The sequence below is a fragment of the Melospiza georgiana genome, chromosome 23 (assembly GCF_028018845.1).
Source record: "Melospiza georgiana isolate bMelGeo1 chromosome 23, bMelGeo1.pri, whole genome shotgun sequence".
Classification (NCBI taxonomy): Eukaryota; Metazoa; Chordata; class Aves; order Passeriformes; family Passerellidae; genus Melospiza; species Melospiza georgiana.
Genome location: NC_080452.1, coordinates 4,528,055 through 4,544,932, shown reverse-complemented (window position 1 = coordinate 4,544,932; position 16,878 = coordinate 4,528,055). Strand labels below are relative to the sequence as shown.

Sequence of the window (16,878 nt, the reverse complement as noted above, 5' to 3'; positions counted from 1 at the left end):
GCCTGGCCCTGCCTCTGACTGCGCCTGGGGCTGAGGGCCCGCCTGGGGAGGGGTTTGCAGCCCTGGACTGGAATGAAAGCCCAATGGCAGCAGTGTGTGGGTGCAGTCTGGCACGGGATGGGCTCCCCCTCTGCTCCCACCAAGAATCAGCATGGAATGGTTTGGATTGGAGGAGACCTTAAAGCTCATCTTGTTCCACCTCCAGCTAGCCCAGGCTGCTCCAAGCCCTGGTGAAGACTTCCAGGAATGGGGATATCTGTTCCAAAAGCAGAGGTTGATGCTGGGAGGCCAGGACAGCCCTCCTGGGTGTGTTGGTAGGACCACACGTGTGCTCAGGCTCTCAAAACCCCTATCAGTGCTTTAGGTGGCACCTCTCCAAGAGATGTGCCCAGCAGTGCCAAGTAATTAACAGCTTTTCACCTACTCCCTGCTTTTTTACAGCTTGTGGATCATTAAGCCTCCAGTTTGGCAGCTGCCCAGGTCTAATTGGTTTCCATCTAAACTCTTCACTCCCTTTCTGTGATTCTTCTGTTGGACTGGTGGGACAGACTCGGATCAGCCTCGCTGCAGCTTAGGGACTCCACAGGCAATTGAGTTCTGGGGTTTTTAAAGTTATAAATATTGTGGTTGAGCAAGTGAGATGGGGAGTGTTCTGAGAAGCACAACAGAGGCAGAAATCCTTTTTTGGGGCAGGACTGGGGCTCCTCTATCAACCTCAGTGCTTTCTCCTGTTCATCACACCCTCAGCTTTACGTGATGTTTATGAAATGCAAATGGGGAGTTGCCATCTGCAAAACCTTTACCATCTCCAAAACCTTCCCCCTCTAGATTCCAGCAGGACCCACTGCTCTGGGCTGTGGGGTGGCTGGGATGAGGGCTCTGGTGTGGGGGGCAGACAGCCCAGGCTCAGGAAGGGCTGGGAGCTGCAGCACAGAGGGCTCAGCCTGGTGGGGAGACCCAAACCTGCCTCCCTTGCTTGGCAGAGGCCCTGCTGCTCCACCACAGAGGTGAGGGGGCCTGTTCTGGAAGCTGCTGCAGCGATGGGGGGTCAGGAAGCTGCTGCCTTCTCTGTGAGCATGCAGGGGATGCTGTGCTGCTGCTGCTCTGGCACCTCAGCTGGATGTGCCCCAGGTGGGATCGTGCCCAGGCAGTGCTGGTTGGTCGGTAAAGCTACAATGAGTATTTTGTCCCTTCCTCATGCAGCTGTAGGGGTTCTGTCAGAGAGAGGGGAGGGGAGGGAGCCCCTCTGCACCGGAGCCAGGCTGGGAGAGCTGGGGATGTCACCTGGCAAAATCTCCAGGGAGAGCTCAGAGCCCCTTCCAGTGCCTACAGGGGCTCCAGGTGTGCTGGAGAGGGACTGGGGACAAGGGCCTGGAGTGGCAGGACAAGGGGCAATGGCTTCCCACTCCATAGGGCAGAGATAGATGGGATATTGGGAAGGAATTCTTGGCTGTGAGGGTGGGCAGGCCCTGGCACAGGGTGCCCAGAGCAGCTGTGGCTGCCCTGGATCCCTGGAAGTGTCCAAGGCCAGGCTGGACAGGGCTTGGAGGAATCTGGGACAGTGGAAGGTGTCCCTGCCATGGCAGGGGGTGGAACAGGATGGTTCTTAACCTTTCAACCTAAACCAGTTGATGGTTCTATGAGATAGTGATATTTCACATGTGATGGACCCCAGAGAGGCCAATTCCACTTGGAGGCCTGGTCAAAGCCAGGAGAAAATGCTGGATTTGGTTTTGGAGGGCCATGGATAGATGTAGGTTGGAAGGGACCAGCAGAAACCTTAACTGCTTAAGGCAGGGTTCCAAAGGTCAGGTTGGTCAGAGCCTTTGGTGTCCACTCAGGTACAGGAACCCTCTGAGGATGGAGGTCCCACCACTGGGGATCCTGTCACAGCATTGAGCCACAAAAGCCTTGGAAGGGTTGTTTCATCACTGGAAGGATGCTCAGGCCCTGGCACAGGTGCCCAGGGCAGTGCTGGAGTCACCACCCCTGGGGTGTTCCGAAGCCCTGTGGGATGTGGCACATGGGGACATGGGATTGTGGCAGTGCTGGGGGAGTGATTGGAATGGATGATCTTGTGACCTGGGAGGGATTTTCTAACATTAATGATTCTTTGCATCCCTGCTTGTCCTGTTGTGCCCCTGTGCCTGGTGTCTTGTGTCCTTTTGCCAGGCAGGGCCATGTCTCCACAACCTTTCTATAGACAGTGGAAAACTGAAGTTCAGCCTCCCCAGGTCCTCTTTTCTCCTGCCTGGTGGGTCCCTGCTGAGCTCCCAGCCCCAAAGGTCCCGGATAAACCATGTCCCAGGACAGGGATCATGTCCTGGGGGTTTGCCCTGGGTGCCACACTCCTGCTGACCCTGCCCTGGTCACTCAGGGTGGCTCAGGGAGTGACAGAGCCCACCGTGGGGACGCCAGGATGGGATCACATCCCGACAGAGGCATGAGGGGGGCGGGAGGAGGTGGTGGGACATGGCCCAGGAGAAGCAGGGTGGGACTAGAGGTGCTTTTTGGGCACCTCCTGCCCGAGCTGGAGTGGGACAGCTCTGACCATGCTACCCTCTGCTGGCCAGCAGCACGGCAGGGCGCAGCCGAGTCTGCTCACCTGTGCCAGGTACTGTCCAGCTCCCCCTCGAGGCAGCAGAGCCGCGCTGAGCCCGGCAGCTCCCACCCTTGGGGGGCTGCAGCCTGGGGAAGGGGCTGTGGCACCCACACCTGCCCTCAAGGGACAAACCAGCGCCCTGGAGCCTCGAGGTGATGGCACCGCTTGAAGGGTCAGAGTGGAGCCCCCAAGCCCCACGGTGAGGGGGAATGTCACCCTGTCACCCAGCCCTGTGGGGATGTCACCTGCCCTGAGGGCCCGTGTGGATGGGATGAGCCGTGGGCAGCCCATGGAGCAGAGCAGAGCCCTTGGCTCACCCACAGCCTGGCACAGCGGGTCCTGCCGGGTTTGCTGCAGGGCAGGAGGTGCCATGTGCCCCCGGGCAGCCTGGCAGAGTGAGAGCCCTGCCCCTGCTGTGTCTGGGGAGATGGGAGTGGAGAAGGACGTTCCCAAAGCTCCTTCACACCCGGGGCTGCAGGACCAGCTCCCTCCCTCGGCGGCTGGTGCCTGGAGGAGCAGTGACTGTGGTGAGCAGAGGGGCAGGGGTCTCGGGCAGGGACTGGCAGCCCTTGGCTCTCCCCCGAGCTGTGAGAATGGAGCTGGAGCTGGATGGTGAGCCAGAACTGCCCACGGACATCCCAGCTTACCAGAACAGTGACAGTCCCAATACTGCTCCCCCCGAGCTCCCAGGGCTCAGCATCCCTGAAGCTGAGTGTTAGCTGTGTGTGGGAAAACAGCCTTGCTCTGCCAGGGGAACCCACAGTGCTCTGCCAGGGGAACCCACCCTGCTCTGCCAGGGGAGCCCACCCTGCTCTGCCCCTTCCGAAGCACCGGGGTGCTCGGGGTGACCTCCGTGGCCGCCCCACGTCAGGAGCCCGGGTCTCCTGGGACAGCCGGGATCTCTGCCAGCGTGGCGAGGTTGGCCTCAGGGAGCACGAACCAGTTCCTGGCTCCGCCAGCCGCCCCGCCCTCTTAATGAGGGATAATGAGGTGCATCTCATCAGCGCTGCAGACTTGCCCGCTGGCCACGGCGGCTGCCGGCAAAGCCCCCGGCAGGGAGCGGAGCGATGGAGGGGCTGGGGCAGGAGGGGGCTCCGGCCGGGGCTCTGCGGGGCTGGGGTCTGCCAGGGCTGCAGGAGCAGGGTGGGCGCTGTGTGCCAGGGAGACAGCGGCTGATCCAGCCCCCGTCAGTGACCCCGGGAGGATTTCGTCCCATTGCAGACCTCATCCGGGTGAAGGACCCACTCTCACATGCAGGGGCACATTCAGCTGCCCAGCCAGCTGTGACCGTCACCCCCCGTGGCAGCCCGTATGAGTCCCCAGGTGTGCCCCCGGCAGCCCAGCCCGGCCCGGGGAACCCTCGGTGCCAGGCGCTGGCACAGGAACAGACGGTGCTGCGGTGGCCGGGAACGAGACGGGCTGGAAAGGAGACGGTGCTTGCCGGCAGGGGGGGGAGGATCAGGCAGGAGGACCGGGCTGCGGTGCCCCGGCCCCGCTCCGCGGCTCCTGCACAGGTCACAGGGCTGGGGATGCTGCTCCTCGCTGTGGGACAGCCTGGGCGCTTCAAACCCCCGTCTCAGGGCTTTGAGGGATGGGAGCTCTGTGAGCTCAGTGGTGGCCCGGCACCCTCGAGTGACTGACTGGGGGTGGGTGGCTGTCAGGGGTTGTCCCCATTGCTGCTGTTCTCTGCTTTTGTCTCCTCCTGGGCTGCACTCGGGGTCCCCAGAGCCCCTGCCTGGCTGGTGCTGCAGGCACGGCCTACTGTCCCAGCTGGCACTGCACCCAGCAGTCCTTGCCCTGGCACTGCAGCCCATTGTGCCTTCTTGGCTGGCACTGTACGCCAGCCCCCCTTGGCCGGTAGCACTGCACTCTGTACCCCTGCCTGGCTACGCAGAGCCCCCTGCACCCTACAGCCCTGTGCCCGTGGGGCCGCACCCCCAACACCCGGTGCTGCACCCCCAAGAGCTGCTCCTGCCCCTCCAACATCTGTGCCTGCACCCCGGGCGGTCGTGCACAAGTCCCCGAGCCCTGCTCCATCCCGTCCCTGCACAGCTGCCATGCAGCCCCATCCCTCACACACCCTGCACCGCTGCCATGCAGCCCCATCCCATCCCTGCACAGCTACCATGCAGCCCCGTCCCTCACACACCCTGCACCGCTGCCATGCAGCCCTGTCCCTCACACACCCTGCACCGCTGCCATGCAGCCCCATCCCTCACACACCCTGCACCGCTGCCATGCAGCCCCATCCCTCACACACCCTGCACCGCTGCCATGCAGCCCCGTCCCTCACACACCCTGCACCGCTGCCATGCAGCCCCGTCCCTCACCCCGCCTGTTCACATGAAGGCCCCGAGGCCGCGGCTGCCCTCGGGCACCCCAGAAGCTCCTCCCGGGTGAAGCGGGGCTGCGCCGGGCCTGGTCGGGCTTCGCCTGGGCGTGAAGGGAGCCTGGGAGCAGGAGGGGCCAGGCGAGGCGCAGGAATGCGAGTGGGAGAGCGGCCGGGCAAGTAGCGACAGCTCCTGCGAGCGCGGATCCCACACGCGGTTCGGGCAGGGAGCGGAGCCCGGCACGGGCCGGATGGGGCTCCCCGAGCCTCGGCCCCTCTGAGAGCCGCGGCGGGAGCGGCCAGGCCCGGGGCAGCACGGCCACCGCGGGTCCCGGCCCCGGGAGCTCGGCTGGGATTCCCCCGGCGGGTAATGCCCGGCTGGGCCGGCGCAGGGTGCTGAGGAGCCCGGGGCCCAGCAGCCGCGATGACCCCCGAGAAAGTGCTGAGGGAGGGGGTGCTGGAGAAGCGGAGCGGGGGGCTGCTGCAGCTCTGGAAGAAGAAGCGGTGCCTGCTGACCGAGAAGGGGCTGCAGCTCTTCGAGCCCAAGGGCTCGCGGCGCAAGGAGCTGAGCTTTGCCCGCATGAAGGCCGTGGAGTGCGTGGAGTGGAAGGAGCGGCACATTTACTTCACGGTGGTGATGGACGACAGCCTGGAGATCGATTTCCGCTGCGCCCAGGAGGACCCGGGCTGGAACGCCGAGATCGCCATGGGGCTGGTGCGCTTCAAGAACCAGCAGGCGATGCAGGAGGTGCGCGCCCGGCACAGCTGCCGAGCAGGTACCGCAGCCCAGCATGAGGTCCCTGGCCGCAGGTTCCCATCCCTGAGTGGTTTGGGGAACCACAGAGGGGGTCCCGTGGAGCAGGGTGGGTCTGCAGGCTGATGTTACCATGTCCCCCTGCACTGGCTGGAATGTCCCCGTGGATTTGGCCTCTCTGTATCCCTGGACAGGGACTTTCTAACATCCTCCCTCTGTCTGGGGTGGCCTGGGGGATACAGGGCCCTTTGCTATCCTGCACGTGGGATGGGGTGGGGAAGGTGTCTGGCCCCGCTCCCCAGTGCCCTCAGGATGCCCCAGCGGGTGACAGGAGCCTTCTCTCTGCAGTGGTGCAGCTGGACACAGCCCCGGTGGGGCAGCCCCGGGAATCGCAGCTTCCCAGGAGCCGGATGGAGATGGCACTCGGCTCGGCAGGCGCTGGGGAGAACGGGATCCCTGCGGGCAAGTGAGGTCACCGCTGTGCAGCCCGGGGACGAGGACAGTGGCCCCGGGGAGGCCGGTGCTGGCGCTGGCTTCCCCCTTGCCGGGGCAGGACAGAGGCACCGCAGGAGCCGGGCTGGCACAGCCACCTCCCCTCGGCACAGCGGGGCACAGGACACAGGCAGGGCCTGGCACTTCAGACAAGGCAGGAGGTGACATCCCTGCCTGGGGCCCCACCGCCCTTCATTCAGCTGTGTGCAGGACCCGATGCACTGCTGGGTCCCCAGGCCTCTCCTGCAGGACAGGGGATGGATGAGGCTGTGCCCGAAGGATCTGTGCCACAGGGAGCTCTGCCTGTGTAACAGTGACACTGGGACAGATGGATATGGCTGGGCCCCATTTTTAAAATGGGGGTGGAAAGCTGCTGCTGCAGCAGGGAGCCCTCAGCAGGGCACTGAAACGATGCTGTGGTGACACAGCCATGCTGCTGGACATTGTCTCACCCTGGGATGTCCTTGCGCTGTGGGGGAATGGTCGGGACCCCAATTCCCTGTACCAAAACTGTCCCTTAACAGGACTTTCAGCTTCTTACCGTGGTGTTGCTTTCATTTGTGGGACCCACAGGGCACGGGAGAGCACAAATCCTGTGCAGAGCTTTGCCAGTCATGACCCCTAAACCAGCATCCCCTAGTCGGGCTCCAGAGCCCCCCAGCAGCGCCCCGAGGCTCCCCGGTCACCAGTCCCGCTGCGCCGGTGTCCCCAGGGATTCCCACGGTGGTTTGTGCGCCGGTGACGCGGGAGCAGCGCTGTGGCTCCGCAGCAGGGAGGGATGGCCCTGCCCCGACAGGCAGCGCAGACAGCAGCGCCTGGAGCCAGCAGCGCTCCGCAAGCCGGAGCCTGAGCCCAGCCCGGGGCCGGAGGCGCTGCGGATCCTGCCGGAGATTTCCCGGCTGTGTGGGAACCACGGAGCGCCGTGTCCTTATTGCCCGGGCCAGGCAGCCTGCACCCAGCCTGAACCTCAACCTGCACCCCATCCTGAACCCCGATCTTTACCCCAGCCTGAACCCCAATCTGTAGTCCAGCCTGAACCTCAGCCTGCACCCAGCCTGAGCCCCAATCTGTACCCCAGCCTGCACCTGTACCCCATCCTGTACCCCACAGCCTGAACCCCACCCTGCAGCCCTCTACTCCAGCCTGCACCCCTGTACACCAGCCTGTACCCCACCCTGTACACCTGTACCCCACCCTACACCCCAGTCTGTACCTGCACCTGAACCCCACCCTGTACCCCAGCCTGAGGGGTCCCATCCCCGTGCAGAGGCAGCACCGGTGGCTTTGGGGACAGTGGCAGGGCTCTCTGTGCAGGGCCAGGCTCATGCTGGCTCTGCAGGAACAGGCCCTGGGTGTGCCACCCAGCAGAGCCTCCTTGGCCAGGGGGGCTCAGAGCCGCATTTACCGAGACCCCCCCCAGCTGGGGGTGCAGAGGGGCAGGGGCCAGGCTGGGGCTGCAGATGGAGCCACACCCAAGCACTGCACAGATGGGGCTCTGCACCACCCCAGAGTCATGACAGGGACAGGGGGGCTCCAGGGGTGGTGGGACCCTCCACAGGACATGCTTCAGGAGTGGTGCCCTGTGTGGACAAGCCCCAGAGCAGGTCCCTGCACATGTGTCAGGGGGGAATGGGGTGGCCAGGAAGGTACTGCTGGAGCATTTCCAGGGCAAGGATCCCTGTCCTGGGCTTTCCCCCAAATCCCCAGCTCCCAGAGCCAGGGGATTCAGTGAGGCTCAATGAAAGCCATGTGAGCATCCCAAGCCTGTGCCATGGTGGGTGCCAGGGTGAGGAGCACCCAGTGCCAGAGTGTTCCCAAAGTTTTATTCAGTTTTATTCAGTGTGACTCCTTTTTTTCAATTTTTTCTGCTCTCTCGCCCCCTGTAAACAGATATTTTCTGTTTTCCAACTGCCAGCAAGGAACTGTCAGAGAAAATTATCAAGGAGAGCATGTAAGCACCAGCCGTGGCTGTGGTACATCGCTGGGCACTGATGATGAGGCAGCAGAGAGGCCACGGTGCCCCAGAGCTGGGCAGAACTTCAGGCAGTCAATGCAGGGAGGGGACAATAAGGAAACACAAATCCCTGTGTCAGTGTTTCAGGTCCAGGCAAAGTCAAGCTTCTCCATCCTCACCCTGAGCCTTCATGCAGTCCAACACACATCCAGGCTCCCTGCCTGGACCCCATATCCCCCAGGGACTTTAGAGCTCCCCAGGCCTCCAGGTTTGGGATTTCCTTCTGAGCAGACACCCACACCTGCCCCATCCTCTGGGGGTGGATTTCCAGGCTGACCCTGGAGCAGGGGCTGGGTCAGAGCCCAGGCTGATCCTGTGGGGGTGGAAGGTGTGCTGCCTTCATCTCCCCTGGGAGGCCTGAACGTCTCTGCAGAGGAAAAATCACCCCGAGACTGAAAAGCAAATAAACAGCCCAGAGAGCCAGCCAGGGAGTGGAGAGGGGCCAGGGCCAGAGGCTGGAGCATCCCCAGCACCAGGGACGTGGAGCCTGCAAAGCAGGAGAGGACCCATGGGAAGCATTTCTTATGCCCCTAGAGGTGGGCAAACGGAGGCACAACAGGGGATGCAGGGTGGGTTTGTGGCCCCTCAGCACAAGGGCTCCCATGGCCAGACCCCCCTGGGGCTCCAGGGAGAGGAGAGAGGTGCCCGGGGGCACCCAGAGTTCAAAGGCAGGAGCCTGAAAATCCGGCTCTGCTGCTCCCAGCCCACGGTGCCCTGTTCCAGCATCCCTCCCCACACTTCTGTGAGGGTGCCCCAGTGCTGAGGCTGCTCTGGGGGGCTGCCCTGTGTCCCCCACCCTGGGCAGGGGCACCCACAGGGACTGGCACCTTCCCTGCAGCACCACGGGGGTGCAGTGGGTGCACAGGACAGGAGTTTTTCCCACCTGAGGACATGCCAGGTCTGGCTCTGGGGTCAGTTTGGGGCTGGCTGGACACCCTGAGTGCCAGGGAGGGCACTGGGGTCACAGTGCTGAGACAGGGAGGTGCAGCTTGATGGTGCCAATGCTTTTGTCACGTGGGAGCTCCTCCATCACCAAGTGCCCTGTGGAGAGCCTGGCACTGCCCCGCTTCTCCTGGGATCATCCCTGAGCTTGTGGGTGGCTCCTCTTCAGATGAAAAAGAAAAAAAAAAAAAAAAGAAAAAAAAAAAAGAAACCCCAGCTGTACCAAGTAGCATTCTGCTTTTTGGCTTAGGTCAACTGTCCAGCTTCCTCCAGATGCTCCTAAAATGATTTCATTGTTGGCCATCCTTTATGACAATTCCTACATCACTGGATTTTGGTTTGGGACACAGCACCCACGCAGAGCTCTGCTGTCTGTGTGTCCATGCTGCAGGGAGCAGAGCCTGGGATGTCCCCAGCACTGCTGTGGGGGCTTGGCCATCCCCACTGAATCCTCCTGCACTGGTGTGTAGGAAGAAGTGCCTGTGCTTGCAGCACAGCCCCTGGGCTGCTCAGGGGCCAGGGCAGGGACTGCAGGGTCACACCTTCACTCCCCAGCCACAGGGTCCTGCTGGAGGGACTCTGTGTCCCAGGGGGTTCAGAGCTGTGCCTGTGACATTCCCAGCAGTACAGCAGAGGCTGTGGGAGCCCAGGAAGAAACAAAACAAGGGCCCAGACATTGCTGGAGCTGCAGGGGGAACGACCAGCACATGCCAGCACCTGTCTGTCCCCAAGCAGGAGCCACTGAGTGGCTCTGGGGGCAAGGGTGGCACAGCCAACCCAAAGTAAGGATACTGAGATGTGTCACAGCAACCATCTAACTCCTTTGACTCCCACCAATCCACTCTTTTATACCCCTGTTCTTATTTGCTACAGGTGTGGCCTGTTATCATCAGGCCTGTTCCTAATCTTTAGTTATTGGTTCAGCTGCAACTCTTTAGGGGATAAGATTACTTTCTATACCACCTTCATACTATATCCCCCTACATGCAAATACCCTGAAAATGTCCAAAAACTCTGTCAGGGTCCCTGCCAGGCCAGAAATTTTGAATTATTTGGAACAGGCTTTTTTTGCTCATATAGAATATTTTGCCTTAGGCTGGAAACCAGCCTGGAGTTTGTGATACTCAGACTGATGTCACTGCTGAGCCGTGGCTGCACTGGCACAGAACAGCCCAAATCCCCCTCCTGGTGAGAAGAGCCCACAGGATCAGCACTGGGAAGGTTTCATGTGTCACTGGCAAAGCCATTGAAAGCTTCAAGTCCTCAGTGGGTGGCTCCATTTCAATAATGTCCTTCCACTATCCCGAAGTAGGTAATTCCTCCTCATTTAAGAAAGCCTTTTCCATGTGCCTAAGGCACAAGGCTGGAGCCTGTGCTGTTCCTAAAGGGCCCTTTGGCTTTTGGGGGACCCTCCCCAGCTTTGGCACCTTGTGCAAACATTTCAGTCCTCCCCAAAGTATTCAAGCAGAGAAAAACAAGCTGGCCATGGTATTTCTAGAAGTGGAAGGTGTTTCTTGCATTTTGGGACATTGTCCTGCTTTGGCATCCAGCCCCAGAGCTGCCTGCAATGGATTTGCCCTCTGTAGCCAAGTGGGGATGGTGAGTGCTGTGCCCAGGATGGAGGGTCTGGCATGGGCACCCTCCTGAGCTGCACCAGCCCAGGGGGGCTCCAGAGCTTGGGGGTCCCAGAATGGGGCTGGGATAGGAGCAGGACATGGAGCAGCACATCCCAAAGGGATGAGGAGCCTCTGCCCTGCCAGGCAGTGGGAAATGGGGATGCCCTGGTGGGGCTGATGCAATGGAGTGAAGATCTGTGGGGCAGATGAGCTGAGAGAGGTCTCTCAGTCCCTAGGGAATATTTGGGGTCTGGCCTGGGGCTGAGCTGGTTCCCAGGCTGGGCTGTGATGATTATCCAAATTCTGCCCCCTTTCCATCTCGGGGCATCCCTCAGGTTTGGTGGGATGTGTTCACAGATGCAGCAGGGGGAGGAAATTCCCCCCAGGGCTGCAGGAGGCATCAGCTCTTAGAGAAGCATCCCAGGAGCTTCAACTGCACTGTCCCCAATCCACAGAGCAGGTGGGACTGGCTGGTTCCTGCTGGATGGTCTGCAGGAGGAACACCATGGGAGACATTCCTCAGGACATGGCCCTTCACCACTTCACTGCCACCTGACCCTGCAGCCTTGCAATCACCCAGCTTAGGGGGTGACCTCGCTGTCCCCTGGTCGCTGAGCTGTCCCACACCAGCACACCAGAAGGAAAACCTTCTCCCACTCCGTGGTGAGTCTGTGGAGCATCATCTGTCCCAGTCCTGTGACAAGCCTGGTGCAGCTGGGGGCTCTCCTGTCACCCCCCAGTGCTGGACTCTGAGTGTGGCAGTGAGGATGAGTCCCAAAGGACACCAGGGGCTCAGCCCCAAAGGACAGCAGGGACTCAGCCCCAAAGGACAGCAGGGGCTCAGTCACAAAGGACACCAGGAGCTCAGTCCCAAAGGACACCAGGGGCTCTGTCCCAAAGGACACCAAGGGCTCTGTCCCAAAGGACACCAGGGGCTCAGCCCCAAAGGACAGCAGGGGCTCAGTCCCAAAGGACACCAGGGACTCAGCCCCAAAGGACACCAGGAGCTCAGTCCCAAAGGACACCAGGGGCTCAGTCCCAAAGGACAGCAGGGGCTCAGTCCCAAAGGACACCAGGGGCTCAGTCCCACAGGACACCAGGGGCTCAGTCCCAAAGGACACCAGGGGCTCAGTCCCACAGGACACCAAGGCCTTTGTCCCAAAGGACACCAGGGGCTCAGTCCCACAGGACACCAGGGGCTCAGTCCCAAAGGACACCAGGGGCTCAGTCCCACAGGACAGCAGGGACTCAGTCCCACAGGACACCAGGGGCTCAGTCCCAAAGGACACCAGGGGCTCAGCTGTCATTTCTAAGTCTCTCCTGGATGCTCTGGGAGCTGTTGGCTTTGTGAATTCCATCGGGGTTGATGGAACGAGGATGGTGGTTGGGAGAGGGTGAGGACAGGATTGGTGGGAAGGTTCCAGAGGAGGGGGAGAGATCCCTCCAGCATTGCTTCAAGTCCATTTCCTCAGGGAGATTGGCTTCGTGTGGGGCAGCTGAACTGCTCACAGGAGTCAGGTACCTCTGCATGTGGAGTCTCCAGACCTTGAGGAGCCACTGGGCAGCTCTGGCAGCCCCTGCCATGGGTGTGGGGGATCCACCAACACTCTCCAGGGACTTGGAAAGTCCAGAGGGGGAAATGCCCCATCCTTCTAAACACATGCCAGGGGGTCCACGTGTAAGAGACGAAACACAAGTGACCTGTGGATCCCAGGGACATTTAGGGACAAGCAGCTGTCCCTGGGGACCTGCTCCTGCCTGGCTCTGAGCTCCCCATACAGCTCTCTGGGAAATTTCTGCTGGCATCCATCCCCTTGGTAGCAGCCCATGGGGAGTCCTTCCCTTCAACCAGTGGCTCTCAGTAACAGAGGAATATTTGATTTGTAGCAGCAGCAGCATGTCGACAAATCTCAGAAGGATGGAATAGTCTGAGTTGGAAGGGACCCGCAAGGATCATTGAGTCCAGCTCTAAAGTGAATGGGAATCAAACCCATGACCTGGGTGTTATCAGCACCCAGCTCTGACCACCTGAGCCAATCCCAGATATATATTTTTTTTTATTTTGCTCTGAATTTGCCTTCAGCACTGCTTTACCCTGTAGATTTCCAGCCTGATCCTTCCCACCCCAAGCAGCTCAGAGTGGTGTCCAAGGCTCTGGTGGCACCTGATAAAACAACCCCTCACCTGGAGACAGCTCCCTGTGCTGTGTGAGCCAGGGATGGGCACTCAGAACGTCCCCTCTGTGTCACCTGGGGAGGAGGATGGGACATCCCGGTCCCCTGCCAGTCCCTCTGTGCAGCCCCCATGGCAGAGCCGGGGCTTTGAACCCCAAGGAAAAACCCCAAATCTGGGGGTCCCATTGCCCCATCACGCTCCCTCCTCCTGTCCCCGGGTCCCAGCAGAGGGTGAAACCCGAGCCTGGAGCAGATGGCATCCGGAGCAGCCCCCGCCCCATCCCCGCAGCTGCGGGAATGCAGCGCCGTTGTCACGGGCTAATTTTGGCTCCTCTGTGCTCCGAAAACAATTCCAAGGCATCCGGGAGGAAAGATGCTGGAGGCCTGGCCCCGAGGGGGCTTTTCCTTATAAAGGTCTGACGGGGCTGCTAAAAGCCTCCTCCTCCTCCTCCTCCTGCTCCTGCTCCTGCTCGAGGGGAGAGCAGATCCTCCGTGCTGGCCAGGGAAGGGTGCTTGCAGAGTCCCGGGTGGGTTGGATGCAGGGGGGGTTTCTCCCCTGCCCACTGGGACTTGCTGGGTGCAATTCCCACGAGGATGGCACTGCCACTGCCAGTGCTGCTGCCACCCATCTGCCAGGCAGGGGGAAGGAGCCGGGAAGGCTCTGCAGGATGGGGCTGTCTGTGCTCCCCACCATGGGAGCTGCCCCACTCCTGCAGCTGTGTGTCCCTCTGTCCCTCCTGGCCATAAAAGCCCCAGGATTAACATGCCAGGCATTGTCCCTGCTGGGCCCCACGTTGGGAATTGTTTGCTCCTAAATTTGTCCCTAAAAATATCCTGGGGAACAGGTGCTGCCTGCCCTGCAGCCCTTGTCATGCAAAAGGACATCGGGCAAGGGGCTTTGTGGGGAGCAGTGGGGACAGACAGCAGCTTTTTCACTGCTTTTTCGCTGCTTTTCTTGGGGAAAACCTCAGGGCCTGTGAGGGGCTGGGAGCTGGCTGAGCATGCCAAGCTGCAGTGCTGTGCTGGGGGAGTGGGGCTGCTCCTTCTCCTTAGAGAGGGGACAGTGCCCTCTTGGTCCCCACCCCACCTGGCCTGAGGTGTGGCCCCACATTTGCTGGTTTTCACCATCACCCCTCAGCAGTGCAGCCTGGCCTGCTGGGGTTCCCTGTCCTGCTCTGGTGCCTCTGGTGGCTCCCAGGAGTCCCCTTGGCCAGCGCTGTCCTGTGTGTGCCCCACCGTGCAGGGCAGCAGCTCCCAGGCTGTCACTCCCCCTCCCCTGCCTTCTGCAGCCTCTCTGGAGCTCTGTCACACCAGACAGACACAAGGCAGAGGTGCCAGGAGGATGCAGCCCATGCCCAGGGCATCCCCAGCACTGGGCAGCCTGAGCCTGTGTGTGTGACCCCCAGAGCCCCCATGTGAGCAGGGGCTGTCCTGGGGACATCCCAGTGCCCAAAGGGGCTCCAGGAGAGCTGGGGAGGGACTGGACAAGGGATGGAGGCACAGGACAAGGGGAATGGCTTCCACTGCCAGAGACAGGGATAGAGGGGAGAGTGGGGAGAAATTCTTCCCTGTGAGGGTGGGGAGGCCCTGGCACAGGGTGCCCACCATGCACAGGACTGCCCCATGCCTGGCAGTGTCCAAGGCCAGGCTGGACAGGGCTTGGAGCACCCTGGGATAGTAGAAGGTGTCCCTGCCATGGCAGGGCTGGGACTGGATGATTTTTAAGGTCTTTTCCCACCCAAACCAGTCTGGGATGATTCCCGTGCAAACAGCCCTGGAACCGAAGGGGGGTTGTGGGTGCCCTGGGACCCAAGTGCAGTGACACAGGGGTGACCTGTGTGTGCCCCTGTGCTCCAGGCAGGGCCCCAGGTGTGAGCAGCAGTCCCAGCACGCCCGGGGTTGCAGCAGATGCCTGCAGAGGAGGGGATTTGTGCTATTTTTACTGACCACTTGCAGGCAGGGCTGGGATTCAATATCCCCCCTCAGCCCCAGCCCCGGCAGAGCGCGGCTGCCCCAGCCAGGCGTCACCTCCCTCCTGCACAGCCAGGTAAGGCACTGCCACTGCCCTGTCCCCCGTCCCCCTGGGTGTGCTGGGGCTGAGATGGGCACGAGACCCCCAGCACTGGCACGGGACACAGAGGAACCCCCAGCACGAGGATCTGCCTGAATTTCTGCCCCTCTCTGAGGGGCTCAGACATTTCCTCTGCTCTGGGAGAGAGGATTGGTGAGGCTGCAATGGGGACAAAGACTTTGAGCTGGTATTTGCCTGTTTTTTCCCAAGCCATGGCAAACAGGACTGTTTGAGGAGCACTCGCTGTGTGTTCCAGCCTGGCTCACTGGTGGGAGGTTCAGGGTGGGAACAAAGGGAACAGAGCTCCCTCCTGGTAGTGGGAGAGTGCTTGTGCTTTGTCTCCAGCCTCCTGGGATGGAGGAATTGACTGTAGTTGCGTTTATGGGATTATTTCTTTTAAAGATTTCCATGATCCAGTGGTTCAATAAGCTTTACAAGCTTTTCACAGCTGGGACAGTGCAAATATTACAGAATTATCTTGCCCAGATCTTCTCATCCCCATAAGGGACCAAAGTCTCTCTTGGATGCTCCAGATCCAGCTGGAGTCCAAAAGTCCTGGCACTGAGGATTGCTGGGGATGTCTCACTGGCACAACTGAGTCCCTGCAGTTGTTTGGGAAGCCAATTTAGGACCATTTGGCCCTAAAATGTGACTGACCTTGGTAGAGGTCGTGAGCTCGAGGTGTGGTGTGGATCCCATCCCAAGGAATGCCGGGCTCTGCTCCAGCAGGGGACAAAGGAAAGGCTGAGGCTGCTCCCAGCCCCCTCAGCTCCAGGGAAAGAAAGGCTCCTCTGCCACTCCCAGAATAAACCTGGGAGCAGGAATAAACCCCAGTGCTGCCTGCTGTCCTCTGGGATGTTTGTCACAGCACCAAAAACCTCCACAAAAGCAGGAAACTGAATGTTTGATGTGGTTTGAGGACAAAGAAATTCCTGTTCTTGGGATTTCTCCTTGTAAATCCGGGGATCTGGATCGGGAGGCTCTAGGGAAGAGGATTCCTGATGGGATTTTATCACATTCCCCCCATCCCCTGAACTTCATTTATTCAGGACATATCTGGCTGAGCTGTGGGGGTATGGGGAGGGAATGGGGACAAGGGAACAGAGACAGGATATGCCCTGAGATTTGCTTGGCACAGGCTCCACACAAACCTGTGAGCAGCTGTTTGAGACCAGCTTTTCATTTCCCCCAGCAAGAATCCTTGGGGTCTAAAACAGTTTCAAAATATCAGGGGATGCAAAAGGATCAAGGCAAAAAAATCCCAGATTGTCCATTTCACTCCCAAGGAAAAGCACTAAACCCATGCCTGGAAAATGCTGTTTGAGGGGGAAAAAATATTAAAATTTCCCCCCACGTTTTTCTGCTGCTTGGGCTCACAGGGTGCCCTGGCTGCTCAGCACAGGAGGGGTCAGAGCAGGGCCAGGGGAGCAGCGTGGGCTGGAGCAGCTGCCAGGGCTTGGGATCACCAGGCAAATGTAAAACAGGAAACCCTGAGTGTTTCACCTGGAATGTGACTGCTGAAGGACCCTGCTCAGCTCTGGGATCTGACTTAGAGAATCCCTGAATGGTTTGAGTTGGGAGGCACCTTAGAGCCCATCCAGTCCCACCCCTGCCATGGCAGGGACACCTTCCACTGTCCCAGGCTGCTCCCAGCCCTGTCCAGCCTGGCCTTGGGCACTGCCAGGGATCCAGGGGCAGCCACAGCTGCTCTGGGCGCCTGTGCCAGGTCTCACAGCCAAGAATTCCTTCCCAATATCCCATCCATTCCTGCCCTCTGGCAGTGGGAAGCCATTCCCCTTGTCCTGTCCCTCCATCCTTTGTCCCAGAGTTCCTCTCCTTCTCTCCTGGAGCCCCTTTGGGTTCTGGAAGGGGCTCTCAGGTCTC

General features: G+C 60.4%; 1 protein-coding gene across 1 annotated transcript; it reads left to right on the top strand.

Moving 5' to 3' along the window:
* The first annotated feature begins 5,355 nt into the window (after positions 1-5,355).
* On the top strand, positions 5,356-6,155 carry PHLDA3 (pleckstrin homology like domain family A member 3). The gene is made up of 2 exons (XM_058039916.1): positions 5,356-5,707; positions 6,034-6,155. The coding sequence occupies exons 1-2, from the start codon at positions 5,356-5,358 to the stop codon at positions 6,153-6,155; spliced, it is 474 nt and encodes a 157-aa protein (XP_057895899.1).
* The last annotated feature ends 10,723 nt before the right edge of the window (positions 6,156-16,878 follow it).